At 55.3% G+C, this 19,657-nt stretch overlaps 2 protein-coding genes across 11 annotated transcripts in view; one reads left to right on the plus strand and one right to left on the minus strand.

Moving 5' to 3' along the window:
* Positions 1 to 206: 206 nt before the first annotated feature.
* CNTNAP1 (contactin associated protein 1) lies at positions 207 to 14,887 on the plus strand. Of its 2 annotated transcripts, none has more exons than XM_004013400.5 (24): positions 207 to 540; positions 1,404 to 1,505; positions 1,600 to 1,793; positions 2,217 to 2,364; positions 2,441 to 2,644; positions 3,318 to 3,502; positions 3,995 to 4,138; positions 4,676 to 4,937; positions 5,385 to 5,534; positions 5,801 to 5,972; positions 6,448 to 6,554; positions 6,684 to 6,803; positions 7,160 to 7,363; positions 7,536 to 7,692; positions 7,779 to 7,906; positions 8,187 to 8,372; positions 9,119 to 9,340; positions 9,593 to 9,832; positions 10,715 to 11,068; positions 11,341 to 11,468; positions 11,910 to 12,003; positions 12,190 to 12,435; positions 12,544 to 12,591; positions 13,499 to 14,887. In XM_004013400.5, exons 1-24 carry the CDS (start codon positions 474 to 476, stop codon positions 13,813 to 13,815), a joined length of 4,179 nt encoding a protein of 1,392 aa, XP_004013449.2. In that variant the 5' UTR covers positions 207 to 473; the 3' UTR covers positions 13,816 to 14,887. The 2 variants fall into 2 exon arrangements, with proteins under 2 accessions (XP_004013449.2, XP_027830283.1); XM_027974482.2 differs by lacking the exon at positions 207 to 540 and adding an exon at positions 1,041 to 1,144.
* A 298-nt stretch (positions 14,888 to 15,185) lies between these two features.
* The window catches only part of EZH1 (enhancer of zeste 1 polycomb repressive complex 2 subunit), a 31,398-nt gene continuing 26,926 nt past the window's right edge, over positions 15,186 to 19,657 (minus strand). For all 9 annotated transcript variants that reach the window (XM_060395638.1, XM_027974486.2, XM_060395639.1 and 6 more), the window contains 5 exons: positions 19,377 to 19,472; positions 18,884 to 18,965; positions 18,357 to 18,437; positions 17,852 to 17,936; positions 15,186 to 17,574 (listed from right to left, as the gene is read on the minus strand). In XM_060395638.1, the coding sequence (XP_060251621.1) occupies positions 17,514 to 17,574; positions 17,852 to 17,936; positions 18,357 to 18,437; positions 18,884 to 18,965; positions 19,377 to 19,472 (405 nt within the window). In that variant the 3' untranslated portion in view covers positions 15,186 to 17,513. The remainder of the gene's footprint in view (positions 17,575 to 17,851; positions 17,937 to 18,356; positions 18,438 to 18,883; positions 18,966 to 19,376; positions 19,473 to 19,657) is intronic.

The following is a 19,657-nucleotide window of genomic DNA, read 5'->3' on the forward strand; positions in this document are numbered from 1 at the left end:
ACTTCTCCCTATCTCCAAGCACCCTCCCTTTCCATCTCTCTTCTTGGATTTTCCAGGATCCCCCAGCCGGCCCTTTCTCCCTTCCCCCATCTTTGCGGCCACAGTCCCTGTCAGCCTCGGGTTATTCAGGGTATTTCCCGGTGGCGGGAGGCTCTCTACCCCCGCCCTTTCGCAGCGGGGCTGAGGCGCGCGCTTGCGCGGGGTCTGGGAAAGCGGCGCGTGCCAGGAGAGCGAGGCTGGGGAAGGGGGGAGGTGAGAGAGGGTGGAAGGAGAAGAGAGAACAGCAGAGAAGCAGGAACGGCACCTAAGGAGACAAGAAAGAAGGGCTGGGGGAGAGTGGGAAGAGAGAGGGGTGGGTAAGGGGGAGAGACAGCCATTCGTTGCAAAAACCCAGGAGGATAGCCCAAGCTGAAACTGGAGCCCTAGCCGGAGCCGGGCACTGGAAGGCGGCCGCCGAGACCCGTCAGCCCTGCATGATGCATCTCCGGGTTTTCTGCATCCTACTCGCCGCGGTCTCAGGAGCCCGGGGCTGGGGCTACTGTGAGTGCAGGGCTCGCAGGCAGGCGGGGTTAGGCCCGGGAGTCCGAGGTCTGCAGGGCGGGTCCCGCACCGCATTGCGGCTGGGTGGTCGCGGGTCGCTTCTCGGCCGGCGCGCACTCGCGCGCTTTCATCCTTTGCAGCCTCTCCCCCGCGCTCCGCAATGCAGCTCCGAGGCTGGCGCGCGCGCCTGGGGCTGGGGCTGGGCTCCGAGCTGAAGATAGAGTCGGCCCGGGCGGGGACTTGGGGCTGGGATCCAAGCGGGAGCGAGTGCCGGGTTTGAGGGTTGGGAATAAGAGTGGTACCGGTGACTCGGGCTAGGGTTAAGGGGACTGGGGCTGGGCTTGGAGCTGGCCCAGGGACCAGCGTTTGGGGTTTGCGGCTAAGGCTGGGGCTGGATATGGGGGTTGGGATCCAGGCAGTATTTGGTGAGCCTATACGATGCTAAATTTGGACATGGAACTGGTGGCGCTAGGACTGGCTGGGGTTGGGGCTAGGCCTGCATTTGGGCTCCGTGCACGTTTGCGGGTGCTGCTGAATGGGACTGAGGCTAAGTCTGGGGATGGATTGATGTCTTGGGGTGACTCAGGTTCTGAAAGATGCTGAGGTATGGGATTGTGTTCTGGGGAGTACTGAACTCCAACTGGTCCTTGGGAGGGTCTGACCTAGGGGTTCCCCCAGGAGGAGAAGCCAGCTTCCCCTCAGTGTGCAGCTGTAGCTGCAGGCCAAGTTGAGCAGGTGGTTTAAGTTAGGGCTGGGTCTGCACTGGGGGGAGTGAAGATGGAGCGCCAGTTGCTCAGCGTTCTGGGCCTTTGGAAAGACTGGGAGGGGCCGCCCTGATAAACATGTCTGTTCCTGCAACCCAGATGGCTGCGATGAGGAGCTGGTCGGGCCCCTGTATGCACGCTCCCTGGGCGCCTCCTCCTACTATGGGCTCTTCACTGCGCCCCGCTTTGCCCGGCTGCACGGTGAGCACGGTGGTGCCCCATGGTGGGGTGAGGGACTCTGAAGGGCTAGAGGTAAAGGGGGAGCCAGTGGTGAAAGCCTTTGTCCCTTCTGTAGGAATAAGCGGATGGTCTCCCCGGATTGGGGACCCAAATCCCTGGCTCCAGATCGACCTAATGAAGAAGCACCGGATTCGGGCTGTGGCCACGCAGGGCTCCTTTAACTCGTGGGACTGGGTCACACGTTACATGCTGCTCTACGGCGACCGAGTGGACAGCTGGACACCGTTCTATCAGCAAGGGCACAACGCGGTACTCCAGGCTCCCTGCACACACGCTTGGGGAACCTTCTCAACTCCGTGACCTGGGCTGGGCTGGGCACATTTGGGGGGAGGGGGAGGAGGTGGTGGTGAGGGCACAGATGAGGAGCAGTGACTTTCGCTCCAGGGACTCAGTCCAGAAGGACCGTCTGCTTGCCGTTTAACATACTTCAAGGTAAAATCTGGGAGAGCTTCTTGGAGGAGGCGACATCTGAGTTGACCTCTGAGGAAATACTGGGATGGTGGAGAAGACGCTCTAGGCTAGGGAAACTGTAAAGTCAGGAAGGCGGAGGAGATAAGGAGTGTCTGCCTTCCAAAGGTCGAGATTAGCTGGATGCGACAGCTGCGGGCTGGGAGGCTATGGAAAAGCAAGCAGAGGGTGGGAACGTGGTCACCGCTCTCCCCTTGCCCTTAGACCTTCTTCGGTAACATGAACGAGTCGGCGGTAGTTCGCCACGACCTGCACTATCACTTCACCGCGCGCTACATCCGCATCGTGCCTTTGGCTTGGAACCCGCGCGGCAAGATCGGCCTGAGGCTTGGCCTCTACGGCTGCCCTTACAGTAAGGGTGCGGGGTCTTGGTGGGGGCGGGAGACAGAATCCCCTGGCCCCCGCCCCACCTACGGTCCTTCCCGCAGAGTCCGACGTGCTGTATTTCGATGGCGATGATGCCATCTCGTACCGCTTCCCGAGAGGGGTCAGCCGGAGTCTGTGGGACGTGTTCGCCTTCAGCTTCAAAACCGAAGAAAAGGACGGGCTCCTGTTGCACGCCGAGGGCGCCCAGGGCGACTACGTGACACTCGAGCTGCAGGGGGCGCACTTGCTGCTGCACATGAGCCTGGGTGAGCTCGCGGCCGCGGCGCGGAGCCCCAGGTTCTCCTCCCACGTCCCTTGTCGCACCTCCTCCGCGAAGCCGCGCCCCATTCCTTATCTTCCCCTTCCTTAACTGTTTGGACCCATCTGCCTTCTTCGTGTAAAATTTGGTGCTTGCGAAACTCTGGACTGGGAATTAGGACAAGCGGATTCCAGCACCTAGCACCTACCAGCTGTGTGACCTTGGACAAGCACTTTCCCAGTCTGTTTCCTCATTATAAAAACATTGTGTATAGGTATACAGGTGCGCGCGCGCACACACACACACATACACACACACTCCTGAAGCGTTGTTATTTTGTATCTCATTCGCTTTCCACAATATGCCCATGATGAGGTAGAACCAGCTATCGTGCCCCGTTTTAGTGATAGGAAGACAGAGGCTCTGCTGCTGCTGCTGCTAAGTCGCTTCAGTCGTGTCCGACTCTGTCAGAGGGGTTAAATGACTAAGTCCGTACTTGCCAAGGGCTACCGATCCATCGCAGGCTGAGGGTGGTCCAGTCTCTGTGTGCCCACCCTCCCTGGCCGTCCTGGGCCTTGAGCAGTTCCTCCTCTGTGTTGCAGGCTGTTGCTCCGCCTGGGGGTGTTGCTGGGCGATAGGGTCCAGGTTCCCAGTCTGACCCAGCCCTACCCCACCCTCAGGCAGCAGCCCCATCCAGCCAAGGCCGGGTCACACGACCGTGAGCGCTGGCGGCGTCCTCAATGACCAGCACTGGCATTACGTGCGTGTCGACCGATTTGGCCGTGAGGCAAATCTCACCCTGGACGGCTACGTGCAGCGCTTCGTGCTCAATGGCGACTTCGAGAGACTGAACCTGGACAACGAGGTGAGCAAAGAGGGGAGGAGCCATTTGGTTAAGTGAGATGCTGGGTGGGCCGGTGGGGGGCGGCACTTCATTCAGAGGTAAGACTCTGCTTTCTGAGTATGCTAACAAGAGTTGGCAAACTGCCAGAAAAGCTTGGGTTTTGTTGTTGTTGCTGGTGTTAGCATGCCGATTTCCGGGCTCCACCCCAGAGCTGCTGAGATGGAGTCTAGAAATCTGGATTTGGGGGATCAGGCAAGATGAGAAAATTGCCCTCTCCTGGCCCTGATATGCAGATAAAGAACCCCAGACAAGTTCATCGACTTACCCAAGGGCATGCAGCCAATTTGTGGTGGGGTCAGGGCTAAAACCCAAGCCTCAGGAGGCCCAGCGAGCTTCCAGCTTCAATACCGATACTGGGGCAACGTGTGTCTCAGACCTCAGCCTGAGCGGGAGCGCGAGAAAGGCGCGCACGCTGCCACATCTAGGGAAGCTTACTCCTCACCCCGCCCACAGATGTTCATCGGGGGGCTGGTGGGCGCCGCGCAGAAGAACCTTGCCTATCGGCATAATTTCCGCGGCTGCATTGAAAACGTCATCTTCAACCGAGTCAACATCGCAGACTTGGCCGTGCGGCGCCATTCCCGGATCACCTTCGAGGCCAGTGGGCAGGGAGATCTGGGAGGACGGGGCATCAAAAGCCACCCGGAACAAGTGGGTGGAGCGGGGAGAGATCTTGAGAATCATCTAAAAGCTGAGGAGCCCTCTCCCTGGCCAGCTGCTCACGTTGGGGGCGGGGCATCACTGACTCACAGGAGTTGCAAAAGGCCAGCTCCCAACCCCGCTCCCGCCTAGTTAAAAGCTGCGGTCTGGTCTCACCATCTCCTCAGTTATAAATGAAGAGAATACGGTGTGGAGGCCCGGAGTGGCTCGGCCAGGGGTCACACAGCGCAGTCTGAGGAGGGACTTGAGGGCTGTTTAGGTATTATGTGGTCCCCCCTACTCCAACTCAGGAGCTAATCAGGCGCTCCTGAGATGATCAGGAGATGATGTAGGTCCTGACGGCTGACTTGGTGGCTGGAGACCTCTCCACACCTGGACGTGTTTCTGGGCGGGGTGAGGCTGGGGAGGTACACCCAGGGAACCTGGCTCCTCACAGAGGCCAGGGTGCTGATGCATCCTCACTTGGGTCCCCAGGGTAAGGTGGCATTCCGTTGCCTGGACCCGGTTCCTCATCCCATCAATTTCGGAGGTCCTCACAACTTCGTGCAAGTGCCTGGCTTCCCCCGCCGCGGCCGCCTCGCAGTCTCTTTTCGCTTCCGCACCTGGGATCTCACTGGGCTGCTGCTCTTCTCCTCCCTGGGGGATGGGTTGGGCCACGTGGAGCTGATGCTTAGTGAAGGGCAGGTCAACGTGTCCGTGGTGCAGACCGGCCGAAAGAAGCTTCAGTTCGCTGCTGGTGAGCAGAGGGAGAGGAAGGGGAGGCAAAGGGAGGCCAGAGCAAGGCGGAGACCTAGGAGACTGTAGACCTGGACTGAGGCCTTTGCACACTCAGAGGGCTGAGGAAGGGAAGGGAGGGAGCCCTGCAGGAGGCCCCAGGATTTAGACAGCTGGGAGTTGGAGGGCAGGGCAGATCTGAGGGACTAAGGCTGAGAATCCTGGTACTCCATTTGGAGGGTCCCTGTAGGTATCATTCACTGATGACTTTTGACTCTGTGTCAGCCACTGGGGTTGCACATAGTGAAGAGAGACATTCGGGGATGTCACCTCTTCACTGTAATAAGTGTAAAAGTGGGAAGCACAGAGGCTGCTGTTAGGACAGAGTGGGGTTGCTGCTTCTCCACTCAAGACACTCTTCCAGAGCATGGTGCCTCCCCCACCCACACTGTCCTCCTGTCCTGTCCAGGGTTCCGCCTGAATGATGGTTTTTGGCATGAGGTGAATTTTGTGGCCCAGGAAAACCATGCAGTCATCAGCATTGATGATGTCGAGGGGGCAGAGGTCAGGGTCTCATACCCACTGCTGATCCGTACAGGAACCTCATACTTCTTTGGAGGTAAGTGGAGGTCAACCTGGCTAGACCCCTGTCTCTGGGTGGGAATGTCCCATCTAAGTCCACCCAGATAGGGCTACATGGAGAGTTTTGTAGCAGTAAATCTCTCTTGCCCCTCTGGGGCCTTGGGGACTGGAACATCACTGTCATTGTCTACTGGCCCCCTTCCTTGCTTCCTTTCTTCATGTCTGGCTCTCCCTTGGCATCTCCCTGGGGGAGGGTCGCTGGAGTCTCCCCTGGGGAGGGCCTCACAGGGGTGGTTGCTCCAGGTTGTCCCAAGCCAGCCAGTCGATCGGGCTGCCACTCCAACCAGACGGCGTTCCATGGCTGCATGGAGCTGCTCAAGGTGGATGGTCAACTGGTCAACCTGACTCTGGTGGAGGGCCGGCGGCTTGGATACTATGCTGAGGTCCTCTTTGACACATGTGGCATCACTGATAGGTATCCAGAAGCCCCTCTCCCTCCAAGAGGTGACCCCCTCCAAAGCCCTCTTCCACAGTCTCCCAGTGATGGGAATGGCATTTCTCAATGATCTCCCTTCTGGTCCCAGCTCCTGAGTCTCCCACCTGGGGAGGATTGCTTCTTGACCTCTCACTTCCCAGTTCTTCCCTTAAAGTGGCACATGCTCAGAATGGAAATGAAGCATCTGTTTTTGGTCCTAGAGGGTTTTCTTTGGGGGGAGGTGAGGATGGGATATAAGGCATTATTAATAATTTGGGGAAGAGGCAACAGTAGTACTTGAGCCCTGAGGCCTTCCTAATGCCCCAACATTCAGGCTTCTACCTGGCTACTTATGGGGAGTATGTTAGGTGGGTTCTGGTGCTCTCAGGACCTGGGACTGAAGCTTGTAGGGGTCAGACCCTACTCTGCAGCTCCCCATAAGGCTCCTTCCCTGCGTGCTGACCCCCTCCCGTAGGTGCAGCCCTAACATGTGTGAGCATGACGGTCGCTGCTACCAGTCTTGGGATGACTTCATCTGCTACTGTGAACTGACAGGCTACAAGGGGGAGACCTGCCACCAGCGTAAGCCAGCTGGAGTGTGGGGGAGAGTCAGGAAGTTTCTGGGGATCGTGAGGTAGCTAAAGATGGTGGGGCTTGCCCTTCTAGCCCCCAACCCCCTAACTACCTTTTCCCCAACTCACTACCCACCAGCTTTGTATAAGGAATCCTGTGAGGCTTATCGACTCAGCGGGAAAACTTCTGGAAACTTCACCATTGATCCTGATGGTAGTGGCCCCCTGAAGCCATTTGTGGTGTATTGTGATATCCGAGGTAAGTGGCTCTGATTGAGGGGTGATGGGCAGTGGACGATGAAGTGTGGGAGTGTAGGGGGGAACAGGAAGGATGGAAGGGTGGACCGGAGCCAGTAAGATTAAGCGGCGGAGGGGTAACGGAGGACAGAGCGGGAAGGGAACATTCAGGAGTTTGTAATCTAGACTTGCAGCTAGATCTCAGCTTTCTGGTCCATTCCAGCTGTCTCAGAGCCGGTCTGTGATGTTGGAGACGTAGAGCTGGGCTGGAATGGAGCTTCTGGCCTCATTGATTGGCTCTGAATTGCAGCAGTGGTGCTGGAGGCAGGTAGAGAATGCTCCTCTCCAGCCACAGCTCTGCCTTGTCCCCTCCCCCAGAGAACCGGGCATGGACAGTTGTGCGCCATGACAGGCTGTGGACGACTCGGGTGACGGGTTCCAGCATGGAGCGGCCATTCCTCGGGGCCGTCCAGTACTGGAATGCATCCTGGGAGGAGGTCAGTGCCCTGGCCAATGCTTCCCAGCACTGTGAGCAGTGGATCGAGTTCTCCTGCTACAATTCCCGGCTGCTCAACACAGCAGGTTAGGGCTGGGGTGGGGAGGGCAGGGTGAAAGCTGGAGGAGAGACCCATGGGGTCTGGGAGAAGAGGACCAGAGGGCTCAGGAAGTGGCCTGGGCTGGTTGGAAGGGTGAGGGAGGAGCCCTGAGGCTAATGGAGGGTGGGGCCTGGAAGCTGCCTGTCCCTTGTCCCCAGGAGGCTACCCGTACAGCTTTTGGATTGGCCGAAACGAGGAACAGCACTTCTACTGGGGTGGCTCGCAGCCTGGGATCCAGCGCTGTGCCTGTGGTCTGGACCGGAGCTGTGTGGACCCTGCCCTGCACTGTAACTGTGACGCCGACCAGCCCCAGTGGTAAGGGGGGCAGAGGAACAGGGCTTTCAGGATGCTGGGGGCTGCCGAGCAACAAGGGCTGAGCCACCACATCCCCATCCCCACAGGAGAACCGACAAGGGCCTGCTGACCTTTGTGGACCATCTGCCTGTCACTCAGGTGGTGGTGGGGGACACAAACCGATCCAGTTCGGAGGCCCAGTTCTTTCTGAGGCCTCTGCGCTGCTACGGCGACCGTGAGTGGCAGAGCCTTTTTGTGTGCCCTTGCAGGCTCTCTAGTTCCAAAGCCCTGACCCACTGCGGGGGGGTGGGGGGGTGGGGAGGGTGTCTCCAGGACACCCTGCCAGACACCCTGGCTCTGGCTGTGACATGCCCACGCCTGTTCCTGTGCACGTGCACCTTCCTCTCTTTCATGACACGCCTTAGTCTCTCCCTGGGTTCCCCCAGCTGTCCCCCTTTGCCCTGTCGCCTGCCTCCCGTCCTGCTGACAAGGCCTTCCTCCATTTGGTTCTGTAGGAAATTCCTGGAACACCATCTCCTTCCACACTGGGGCTGCACTACGCTTTCCCCCAATCCGGGCCAACCACAGCCTTGACGTCTCTTTCTACTTCAGGACTTCGGCTCCCTCGGGAGTCTTCCTAGAGAATATGGGGGGCCCTTACTGCCAGTGGCGCCGGCCTTACGTGCGGGTGGAACTTAACAGTGAGCAGGCAGACACTGCGGGGAGGAAGACCCTTGGGGAGATGTGGGGTGGGTGGAGGCTGGGCTAAGTGGCAAGGCCAGATGCCCTTTTGAAAGGCAGCATAGGAAGGGCTTTAGATGGGCCTGGCTTCTAGACCCAGCACCATCTCAATAGCTGGCTTTGTGACCCTGAGCACCGACTTGGCCTGTCTGGACCTTTGGCCCCTGAGTTGTGAGTGAGGAAGCTGGACTCCGGTGGGTTGGCCTGGGGTGGGTGCGAGGTGCAGGGCTCCTATTTGATGAGCTATGCTTCTAACCTGAGAGGTGGGGCTGGGAAGCTGGCTCCAGGAATCTGCGAATGTGGGAGACCAGAGGTATGAGGTTTTAAGCACTTTATGGGTTTTGTCCCAGGCTGTAAACAGATTGGGCTTCCCAGGTGGTAGAAGCTAGTAAAGAATCCGCCTGCCAATGCAAGAGATATAAGAGACTGGGGTTCAATCCTCTGGGTCAGGAAGATCTACTGGAGAAGGAAATGGCAACCCACTCCAGTAATCTTGCCTGAAGAATCCCATGGACAGAGGAGCCTGGGGGGCTACAGTCCATGGGGTCTCAAAGTCGGACAGGACTGAAGCGACTTAGCACGCTCACACGTAAACAGATTGAAGGGACAGTCAGGGAGCTCCGAAGAGCAGAGAAGAAGGGCTGTGTCGACCCCTGAGGGCCCTGGGGGTGCTGAGTTGTCTCCCCCCACCCCCCACACTGTCCAGCGTCCCGGGACGTGGTCTTCGCCTTTGACGTGGGGAATGGGGATGAGAACCTGACGGTGCACTCAGACGACTTCGAGTTCAGCGACGACGAGTGGCACCTCGTCCGGGCGGAAATCAACGTGAAGCAGGCCCGGCTCCGCGTCGATCACCGGCCTTGGGTGCTACGGCCAATGCCCCTGCAGACCTACATCTGGCTGGAGTACGACCGGCCCCTGTATGTTGGTGAGCAGCAACCTGGAGGCAGGTCTGAAGCCTCTGTCACCATCCTACCCTCTTGAGGCCACTCTCCTTGTTTCCAGGAACCCCATCTCTTAGGTCGCAATCCCCTCAGCCTCACAGTGAGCCAAGGCCCACCCTTCCTCTCCAGTCCCTGGCCTCTCTTCCATTCTTCTAGCCCTCCACTGCCTTTGCAACCCCGATACTTTCCCGTCTCTGCTCTACACCCATTTCTCCACCTGCCCACTTTCCCCCCAGGATCTGCAGAGCTTAAGAGGAGGCCTTTTGTGGGTTGCTTGAGGGCTATGCGTCTGAATGGAGTGACTCTGAACCTGGAGGGCCGTGCCAATGCCTCTGAGGGTACCTCACCCAACTGCACAGGCCACTGCGCCCACCCCCGGTTCCCCTGTTTCCATGGCGGCCGCTGTGTGGAGCGCTACAGCTACTACACCTGTGACTGTGACCTCACGGCTTTCGATGGGCCATACTGCAACCATGGTCAGTGCTGCTGGCTATGGGAGGAATGAGCCAGAGGGCATCATGGGATGTAGGGAGGTCAAGGAAGGAGGGAGGACGCAGTGTCAGCATCGGGGAAGACTGTGGTCATCCTGGGCTCTTGAGCTTTGAGCTGGGCTCTCAGGCAGCTGAAGCTGCTGGGTGATTCCCAAAAGAATAAAGCGGGACAAGGAAGGGATGGCACAGCTAGCTGGCACGACAAGGGCAACAGCAACAAAACAAATAACTTCCCCATCTTCTCACTGTCACCAAGGGAACCCAGGTTGCCCCCCTTGCAAGCATATCCCCATCAGGCTGCACAATGCCCTCCTATGCCATTTCCTAGTTGACAATCGCTGCACGCCTAAAACATGTCTACAGCCTGGTTCTTGGTTAAGGCGAGCCTTGACATTCACCATAGCAAGATTCTGCACATACACCAAGAACACATCCTCCCCAAGGCGGGTCTAGGAGGATGCATGAGCAGGTAGGTCACTGGTGAGGTAGGAAGACACAGGGACTAAGGGACCCACAGAAGCCCTTTGGTCTTGGTTTAGAAGTGCGAGTAGTGGCAGGTGGGTTTGTGGTATCTTGATTCTAATTCTGACCCTCCACTTACTATGTATCCTCAGGCAAGTCGCGGCCCATTTCAGAGCCTTGCTTTCCCCATCTGTAAAGCGCAGGGGTTGGATCAGATGAACTTTTCCATTTCTTATGATTTTAAGATTCCATTCCATGACATAGGGCCTCCAGGGGACCTAAAAGTGAATGGAGATGGGTTGTGGTGTAGTGGAAACAGGGGACACGTGCCAGATGGTGTGCGTGGATGACATACATAGCGTCTGGAGGTGGGGACGGGCCCTGACTTCACTACTTCTGTCTCAGATATTGGCGGTTTCTTTGAGCCTGGCACCTGGATGCGCTATAACCTCCAGTCGGCGCTGCGCTCCGCAGCCCGGGAGTTCTCCCACATGCTGAGCCGGCCAGTGCCGGGCTACGAGCCTGGTTACATCCCCGGCTACGACACTCCCGGCTACGTGCCCGGCTACCATGGCCCTGGGTACCGTCTGCCTGATTACCCACGGCCGGGCCGGCCGGTGCCAGGCTACCGCGGACCTGTCTACAACGTCACTGGAGAAGAGGTGTCCTTCAGCTTCAGCACCCAGTCTGCCCCCGCCGTCCTCCTCTACGTCAGCTCCTTTGTGCGTGACTACATGGCCGTGCTCATCAAGGAAGACGGTGAGCTCCCCACGGCTCTCGCCCTCCACTCCAGCGATCTCTGGGTGCCCTCCATTCTCATGACTATCGACCAGTACAAGGACTCAAGTACTCTTCCAAGGTGGCGGTTTCAGGGGACTTCCCTGGTACTTCCAAATGCAGGGGCCACAGGTTCCATCCCTGGTCAGGGAACGAAGATCCCATAGGCAGCATGGCGAAGCCAAAAAGAAAAAAAAGATGGGGACTCTGGGGGCTGAGGGGAGACCCCCCTCTTCCTTCTTCCCACCCCACAGGGACCTTGCAGCTGCGCTACCAGCTGGGCACCAGCCCCTATGTGTACCAGCTCACCACCCGCCCTGTGACAGACGGCCAGCCCCACAGTGTCAACATCACCCGGGTCTACCGCAACCTCTTCATCCAGGTGTGTGCCAGGGGTTCAGATCGTCAGGGGTTCAGAACCTCATCGTCAAGGCTGTGGCAGTGGGAAATGGCAGATGTTTAGCATCTGTAGAGCACATTCCAATGTACAGAGAATGTTCACGTGTAGTATCATGGGACCTCACAGTCGCCCTGTGAGGCCGTTCAGGTAGGCAGCTCTTCTTATCTTCATTTGACTAGTCACGAAAGGGGCTCTGACAGTAAAGTGGTTTTTCCAAACCACCATAAGCTGCAAAGACAGGGCTCAAAACCAGTTTGTAAGGTTTTTAATACCAAATCCTGTGTCTGGGCCCAGGACTTGCCCACGTGGGACTGAGTTAGGACCCACCACCAGTCAGGAGAGGAGAGTCCCAGCCTGGTCTGGGCTATGTCTGCTGCTGGTCTGCTGGTTCTCCCTCTCATCTCCTTTCCCCTCCCAATTCAGGTGGACTACTTCTCCCTGACGGAACAGAAGTTCTCACTGTTGGTGGACAGCCAGCTAGACTCACCCAAGGCCTTGTATTTGGGGCGCGTTATGGGTAAGCGGGGGTTGAGACGGCATTTGGGGTCAGGAGCTGCGGACTCCTCTGGAGTCCAGAGGAGGGTGAAGGATGGGGAGTGGCAGTGAAGGTGCTGCTACCGAAGTGGGAACCTAGGGGTGGTGAGAGGGACCAGGGCTGTTGGGGGGTCCAAGTCTCTTTCTTTCTTGGCTGCCTCTCCCTCAGAGACTGGAGTGATTGACCCAGAGATCCAGCGCTACAACACACCAGGTTTCTCGGGCTGCCTGTCTGGTGTCCGATTCAACAACGTGGCTCCTCTCAAGACCCACTTCCGAACGCCTCGACCCATGACCGCGGAGCTGGCTGAGGCCCTTCGTGTCCAGGGAGAGCTGTCTGAGTCTAACTGCGGAGCCATGCCACGTCTTGTCTCAGAGGTGCCCCCTGAGCTGGACCCCTGGTATCTTCCCCCAGGTACATCCCCAGGGACACAGAAGAGGAAGGGAAAAGAGGGACAATGGGGAAAGGAAATAACTCTTAATCTGCAGGAGGCTCCTCCTAACCGGTGCGTTCTTTTTTCAGACTTCCCGTACTACCATGACGACGGATGGGTTGCTATACTTTTGGGCTGTGAGTGGCACCGTCCCTACCCTGACCTCTCATTCTACCCTCTGCCTGTCAGCCTTCCCTCCCTGTCCCCGTATCCTCAGGCCTGAGGGGTAGTGAAGGCACTCAGTATATGGTGGTGCCAAGAACCATGACACAGGCTATGCTGAAGGTAGCTGATAATCAGCTTGGAGATTTTTAAATATTGGCAGATTCTATAGATTTTAATAGAAATGAAATATTAACACTGGGCCAAAGTTTTTACAGTGATGTGCCTATCACTGCCTGACTCAATATATCATTTCCCTGTAATGGTAGTCCATTGCTGGTCACGTCTCTGACTTTATGACTTTGTGGATCAGATAATGTTCACTTCATGATGAGCAGCTTAAGTCATATGCTCCTCTGTTGGGTCATGGCCACACATTCCCACCAAAGTCAGGGGTTTAATATCTAAAAGGTCCCAGAATTAGGCAGGAACTGTGTCTTAAAGGGAGCTTTACTGCACTATAAAAGAATACATTTTATGGTATGTTAACTATATCTCAATAAAGCCATTATAAAAAAAAATAATTGGGGCTAAAGCTAAGGGATGAGGAAACAGGGGTACAGTAACATCCAGAAAAATGAGAAATTGGCGTAAGTACCAAGGATTTTGAAAGAGAGTGTTAGAAATAGGATAGAATTCTATTATTAGAAAGAGAAATTTATTAAACATTACATACACCATATGAGAAACAGAAATTCTAATATTAGAAACAGAATAGAAGCCAGGACTTTAGACCAACCAGACACATCAAGAATAGCTTGATGTGGTTGTACAGCTGATGCTGTCGGACACATATGCTTTAGGCCAAAAGGATACATGTGTGTCTGTGTATAGGTGAAACCCCAAAGATCTGCCCTGAATTGTTCCTTTTTTCTCTTTCAGTTTTGGTGGCCTTCTTGCTGCTGGGACTGGTGGGAATGTTGGTGCTCTTCTATCTACAGAATCATCGCTATAAGGGCTCCTACCACACCAATGAGCCCAAGGCCACACATGATTACCATGCTGGCAGCAAGCCTCCTCTGCCTACTTCAGGCCCGGCCCCGGCTCCAGCCTCAGCCCCGACCCCGACACCAGCTTCCACCCAAGTTCCAGCCCCAGCTCCAGCCCCAGCTCCAGCCCCAGCCCCAGCCCCAGCCCCAGCCCCTGGCCCCCGGGACCAAAACCTACCCCAGATTCTGGAGGAGTCCAGATCTGAATGAATCGGGAGAGGGGCTTCAAGGACCAAGCCCGTCTCCTCCAAATTCCCCAATCCCACCTCCACCCCATCCTTGCAGGGACATGTGGCTCCTCTTAGCTGGCTCTGCTCATCTAGAGGATTTCCCTCCTGCCAAGTCTGGTGGGCAGAGCTACAGATGGGACCAAAGGGAGTGGCTGAGCCTCACTGCCTAAAACCAATGCCCTGCCCATCCCCATTTCCCCAGGCTCCTGGTTGTTTGCCTGCCCCAAAGAAGCCTCGTGGGGTTGGCCCAGGCCTTTCCTGCCACCCGTCCCAGCTACGGCCAGGGATTAACACCAGAGTGCAGGGGAGATTAACCGCCTCCCTTCAAATATTCAATCTCAGCAGGGACAGATGTGTGGGATTGCAGGGGCGCACAGGGCATGGGGGGAGGCTGCTCAGTCATACCCCTCAGCCTCCCCACTCCCCTGCAGAACATCTTCCACCTGCTTCCCCTCAGTTGGGGGTTAGGGAGGGCTTCATTGCTGCCCCCTCCACACCCCTTTTTGTTTTTTAGAGACCGAGAGGCCTCACTTTAGCACCTTAGTACCTCCGCTGCTTTACACGCTTTAGCCAAAGCCATAAAAAAACTTGCAATGTAGAGAGAATAATGCAGACACACTGACTAGCCAGCCCTCTACTCTTCCTCCCTCCTCCAAGATATGCAATAGCCTTGGTGCCTGTCCAAAGGCTTGGCCCCCCTCTCCAATGCATGAGGAGCCCTCTTTCCTCCGCTCAGAGATGCTGCTTCATTTGTCCAGGAGGTCATATTCTTTATATATATTTTTTGTTGCAAAGTCTCTCTCTAGAGAAACTATATATATCACTCTAATTTTTTTAAATTATCCAGTTTATATATAAAAGACAAAATCAATTGACTGTCCTGTCCTGTGCCCAGTGCGCTTCTCCTGTGTTGAGAAGCCCAGTGTGCTTCTTCTGTGTTGGAAGTCTCATGAGGTCTGCTGGTCACTCACCCAAGCCTGATCCAGCCTCCACTCTGAAGCTGTGCTCTCAGTCTCGGAGCTGTTCTAATAAAGCAGAGTGACAGAGCTCCAGTCTGTGTGTGGTAGTTGGTGGCATGGCTAGCGGATAAGCGGGATGACTTTCAGGGAAATAATCTGACAGCTCCAGAATCTTTAATGGGGAGCACTCAGAATCCCGGCATCGCCTGCTGGAAGGCTGCTTGGTTCTTGCCAACCCCCTGCCCCAGATCTCCCCCAACCCTGGTCTCCGTGGACAAGTGGAGATCAGAATACTCAAGCTTCAGCCTGTGCTGCCCCTGAACTGCCACCCCTGGATCCTTCCAGGGTTCATCCCTGGACCCCAAAGCACACAGCACACAACTTGCCAAAATGGATTCTACCACTTTATTCAGATAAGAGGTCACAAGCCACAGGACTTTAAAGTGCGTGAAATTCACTGGCAACAGAGCCGCACATATACCAGCCTCCCCCGCCATCCCCACCACCTCACTCCATCCATCATTACTTGTCTTGGGGGAGGGGTTAAGACCCGTCATTTAAAGGTGGGGGAGATCAGGGGAGAGGATGGGAATGCTGGAGCAACAGCAGCTGGTAGTGATATGACACAGGGGAAGGCGGGGTCAACCACAGTGATTCTGCATGCCGAGGAAGGATAGGGTCAGCCTAGCCTTTCAAAGGCTGGATGTCAATTTATCCCCATCTACTCCTCGTAGCAAGCCCCAGACTGCATTTCGAACAGTCCTAACCCTCCTTCCTCTGTCTCTGGTTTTTCTCTATAATTTATGAGTAATTTGGAGCCCACAGTCCAGCTAGAGGGTGTCCCCTATACACAATGCGTACAAACCACAGCAGATGTAGATTTCAGAAGCATGGCAGGGGCTGGCCCCGTCGGGTGGGAAGAGGCTTCTGTCAGGAACTGGCTGGGCGTGTGCTCAGTGCTGAGTGCCTGTGTGCCCACTAGTGTGGTGAGTGAGGGTATGTGAGTGAGTGTGTGTATGCATGTGCACACGCATGTCCCACAGAAATCCCTAGGTGACAGTTTGGCCAGAGGGAACTCTACTCCTTGCTTCACTGGGACAGCCAATGGGGTTAGAGGAAGGGGGTGGTCCACACAGACCAGGGAAGACAGGCTCTGATTCCCCACAGAGAAGGGAGAAGCTGGCTCCCTTATCTAATACACCCTAGGCTAGTCTGTACCTGCTCATTTCTCTTTCTCTAGCACAAAGCTCCTTATTCCCTGCAGCTCAGCACCAGCCATAGACACAGGGGCGGTTCTTAGGGCTGGTGCCATTCTCATTCAATTCTGCTGTTTCAAGGCAGCTCCTGCCTCCACCAGGACATGAGAGAGAACTGGAGGAGAATCTTCCACCACCTCTTCCCCGCTCCCTCAGGAAAGAGATTCGGGCAGGGACCCCCGAGACCTTAGCTCAAACTCCACCTCAATCTCCAGACCTTCTAAAGGAAATAAAGTGCTTCCATGAATCCCAGAGAGAATGTCACTATGAACTGGCACAGGTGGCTGGCCTGCTTCTGCTTCTTCTTGACATTTAAATACCCTCTGCCAGTCTGCCTGTATGGTGCCATCCTAAACATGCGCAACCTGGGAGCTCCTCACCCACCTCCAAACACATAGTGTCAACTCATCCTTTCCAACAGCAGGGACTCCAGGCAGGAAAGTGATCCACCAACAACCTTCCACTTCTCTAGTCCAGGCCTGTACCCCACTACCTGGAAGACAGGACCAAGAGCGGCCCCATAGGCCCAGCCTCTAAGGGAAACGAAAGGCCTAAAAACAGCTACATCTGCAGGGAACAAGAGCGTCACACCCAGGTTGCACCACCCCTCCAGTTCTTCAGCAGCAGTGTAATGCCCACCTGTCGTTGCCAAATCAGAACTTTGGAAGGGGTTGACAGGGCACCTGTATCTGCTCCTGGGAATCTGAAAACATACCCATTCGTCTCCAGAGTACACACAGAGGGTGCCCCAAAGCCTGCTGGGCCCTAAGCTTCGCAGTTTATTATTGTCGTCGGGCTGGTTCTCACTGTCTGCAGAAGGATGGATGGCACTCAGCTTTCTTTCTCCCAGCCTTGAAGAGCTTTTCTTAGAACCCACACTCTTTCAGTTTGAAGCATGTCAGGGGGAAAGAGGTAGTAGTCAGGTGCCCCATCTCCCCTCTGAATTCAGTCTGCTCTGCCCACCAGGCTCATCTTTAACCCTGATCACTCATAAGCTCCGGGTACCAAACTTCACTGAACCTGTCCTCTCCAGGTCTCAGGACCACAGAGAGATCTGCTGGTGACCCAACTACAGGAAGGATCCTTGATTTGGAAAGTTAGGCTAATGCTTGTTAGGAACCGTCCAAGGTGACTCCTGAGGCCCACAGCCTGGGGAGCCATTAAGAACTCAAGCAAACGTCACCCGCCCCCAGCCTGTGCTCTCTTCCTCCAAGGCCTGAGACACAGTCTCCCACTGGTGCAACTCTCTCTCCTGGGAGCCCAAGCCCTAGCCGCCTGTGTCTCCCCTCTAGCTGAGACATTTCTGTCCCCGCTGGACACAGGTGAAGCCTCACTACAGAGGGAGCGGGTGGGGGGTTTCTCGGTGTAGGAGACACTTAGTGCAGGAAACTCGAGCAGCAGTGGTGTGTGCAGGAAAGCAGGACAGTGCCTCGACCAAGGCGCTGGCGAGGGGCCCATGAGGCCTAAAGGACATCCGTCTCCCGCTCGATCCCCACGTACTTGAGGGCATCAGCTTGGCTGTACCTGTCCCAGGGCAGGAGGAGGAACCAGGTCACTACCGAGGCCTTTGTGATTGAAAAGATGAAGTCCCCTCCCATTTCACTTCCCCTCCTACTCCTTCCTACAAGGCTCCTGCTTCAGAGGCAAGGCACCAGAGAGCACCACAGAGAAAAAGCCTTGGTCACCATGAGATCTCCTCCTTCATCCATAGCACTCACCCTCAGCCCCCAAGATAAATTTCAACAGCCACCCCCCTCTGCCCTTTGGGCCACCTCCCTAGGACTATTCCTGGCCGCCTCACCTGTAATCAAAGAAGAGCTCTTCGCCAGCTTGAATTGCCCTCTTGGCAAAGATCCCAATTCGATGATCCCCATTCACCATGACCACTGAAATAGGATAAACCCAGGGCTAGATTCCCAGTCACTTCAAGTCAATGATCAGTAGTGAGTCTGGGCCGATTTTCTCCAAATCCCCAGTGAAAACACACGTGAAGAGGAATCAGAAAGCCATCAATGAAGGTAGATGTCTCTATGCCTTTATATCTGTTATTTTGGCTAGTGACACAGGGAAAGAATTATCTTCAAAAAATTCACGTTAGGAAAAAAGGTTTATAATGTATTCAGTCAGAAAAGCAGATTGAAAAACCAAGACAGAAGGCCTCAAAATGATATTAGACATTAATCATGATTATCTTTGGACAAAGAAATAATTCAGTTATTAAAAAAAAAAACTGAACTAATGGATAGAAATCATAGTAAATGAAGCATCCATCATCTACCCCACCTCCCAAGTTACTGGGAACTCACCTTTGGCATAACAGTTGGGGTTCACCGAATGGTTTGCAAATCGAATTTTGTTGCCTTTCCGGGTAGCATCCACTACAAAATCTATAAAGGAAACCAGGGGGACTATGGGCTTACCAGGCAACTCTACAGCTTCCTGAGCCTGAATCTGAAATCAACTAAACTGTAACAGAAACAATACAATGCAGGGGCAACTCTGAGTTCTAGCACACTAACTGGAGCTAGAAACAGCCCCTCATGGAAGCATTCCCTTCCTCTTGCGGGAATCACAGACCTCCCCTCCCACCTACTGGGAAGGGAGATTTCTGAGGTATAAGCACTCAGGGCTGATTAACAAACACAACCTGGAAATGGAGGTTCTCCCAGAGCAAGCAAACTGTGGCTCCTGGAGTCTCTGAGTTCAGTCTCACCACTGTGCTCTAAGCATTGGCTGGAAGACTCAGGGCTGGTCTGAACCTGGATGATGACCAGGGGAGTGTGGTAGGAAGACCTGCCTGAGACCACATGGGGATGAAAGAGAGACTCCCTACCATTGTTGAGGTTGAAGAGGAAGCTGGACATGTACTTGTCATAGACCTTCCCTCGTCGATCGGCCTCATCCTGAGAGATGAGCTGTAGAGACAGACAAGGAACAGACAGTGGGGATGTAGCTGCCTGCTCAGGGCATGGCACTCTGCCTCTAGAAAGGGCCAGGAGGGGGCTTACGGAGGACCACAAGAACAATAGTCAGAGGGGGAGCTCAGCTAGTTTCATCCCAATCCCTGTACAGGCTAACCAACACTGAGACAGACCAGAGTCCCCCGCCTGCCTGGCCCCCTTGTGTAGCCTGAGTTGCCAGAAAGTCGAAGAAAGAGTGGTTTGTTTCAGGATTGCAAACAGTTCTGTGGGATCCCCCGAGAGGCCACATGAGAACTTGGCTGAGTTATTTAGAGATTAGTTCACAGAAGTCTGGCCCACAGAAAATCAGGGTTTCTCATCGGTATCTCTCCATATAAGAATGTGGGCCAAACTGATAGCACTCACCTCACCACAGTATTCAGAAATGAATTCATTCTTCTGCACAGACTCCTTAATGAAGGTGCCCCATCCGGCCACATCTGAGGGGGCCAGCAGCAGGTGCTGGGGAACAGGGAGTCAAACCTCAGATTACAGGGCGTGTGCGAGCCGGGGGCGGGGGGGGAATGTGTGTTGGACGTGCACGTGGGCTATGGGGAGCAGGGTGGAAAGAACTAGCAACTGTAAGAGGATCTGAAAACAGAAAACGGTCTAAGCCATTGTGTTCTGGTAGGAGGTGATGAAAAGAG

The sequence above is a fragment of the Ovis aries genome, chromosome 11, assembly GCF_016772045.2.
Source record: "Ovis aries strain OAR_USU_Benz2616 breed Rambouillet chromosome 11, ARS-UI_Ramb_v3.0, whole genome shotgun sequence".
In the NCBI taxonomy this organism is placed as follows: Eukaryota; Metazoa; Chordata; class Mammalia; order Artiodactyla; family Bovidae; genus Ovis; species Ovis aries.

What these genes read in the sequence shown, in the direction of transcription:
- CNTNAP1 (XM_004013400.5), top strand. Translation starts at nt 474, where the DNA reads ATGATGCATCTCCGGGTTTTCTGCATCCTACTCGCCGCGGTCTCAGGA. An exon ending in AGCCCGGGGCTGGGGCTACT is followed by an intron (nt 541 to 1,403) that starts GTGAGTGCAGGG and finishes CCTGCAACCCAG; the next exon opens with ATGGCTGCGATGAGGAGCTG. An exon ending in GGGGGAGACCTGCCACCAGC is followed by an intron (nt 6,555 to 6,683) that starts GTAAGCCAGCTG and finishes ACTACCCACCAG; the next exon opens with CTTTGTATAAGGAATCCTGT.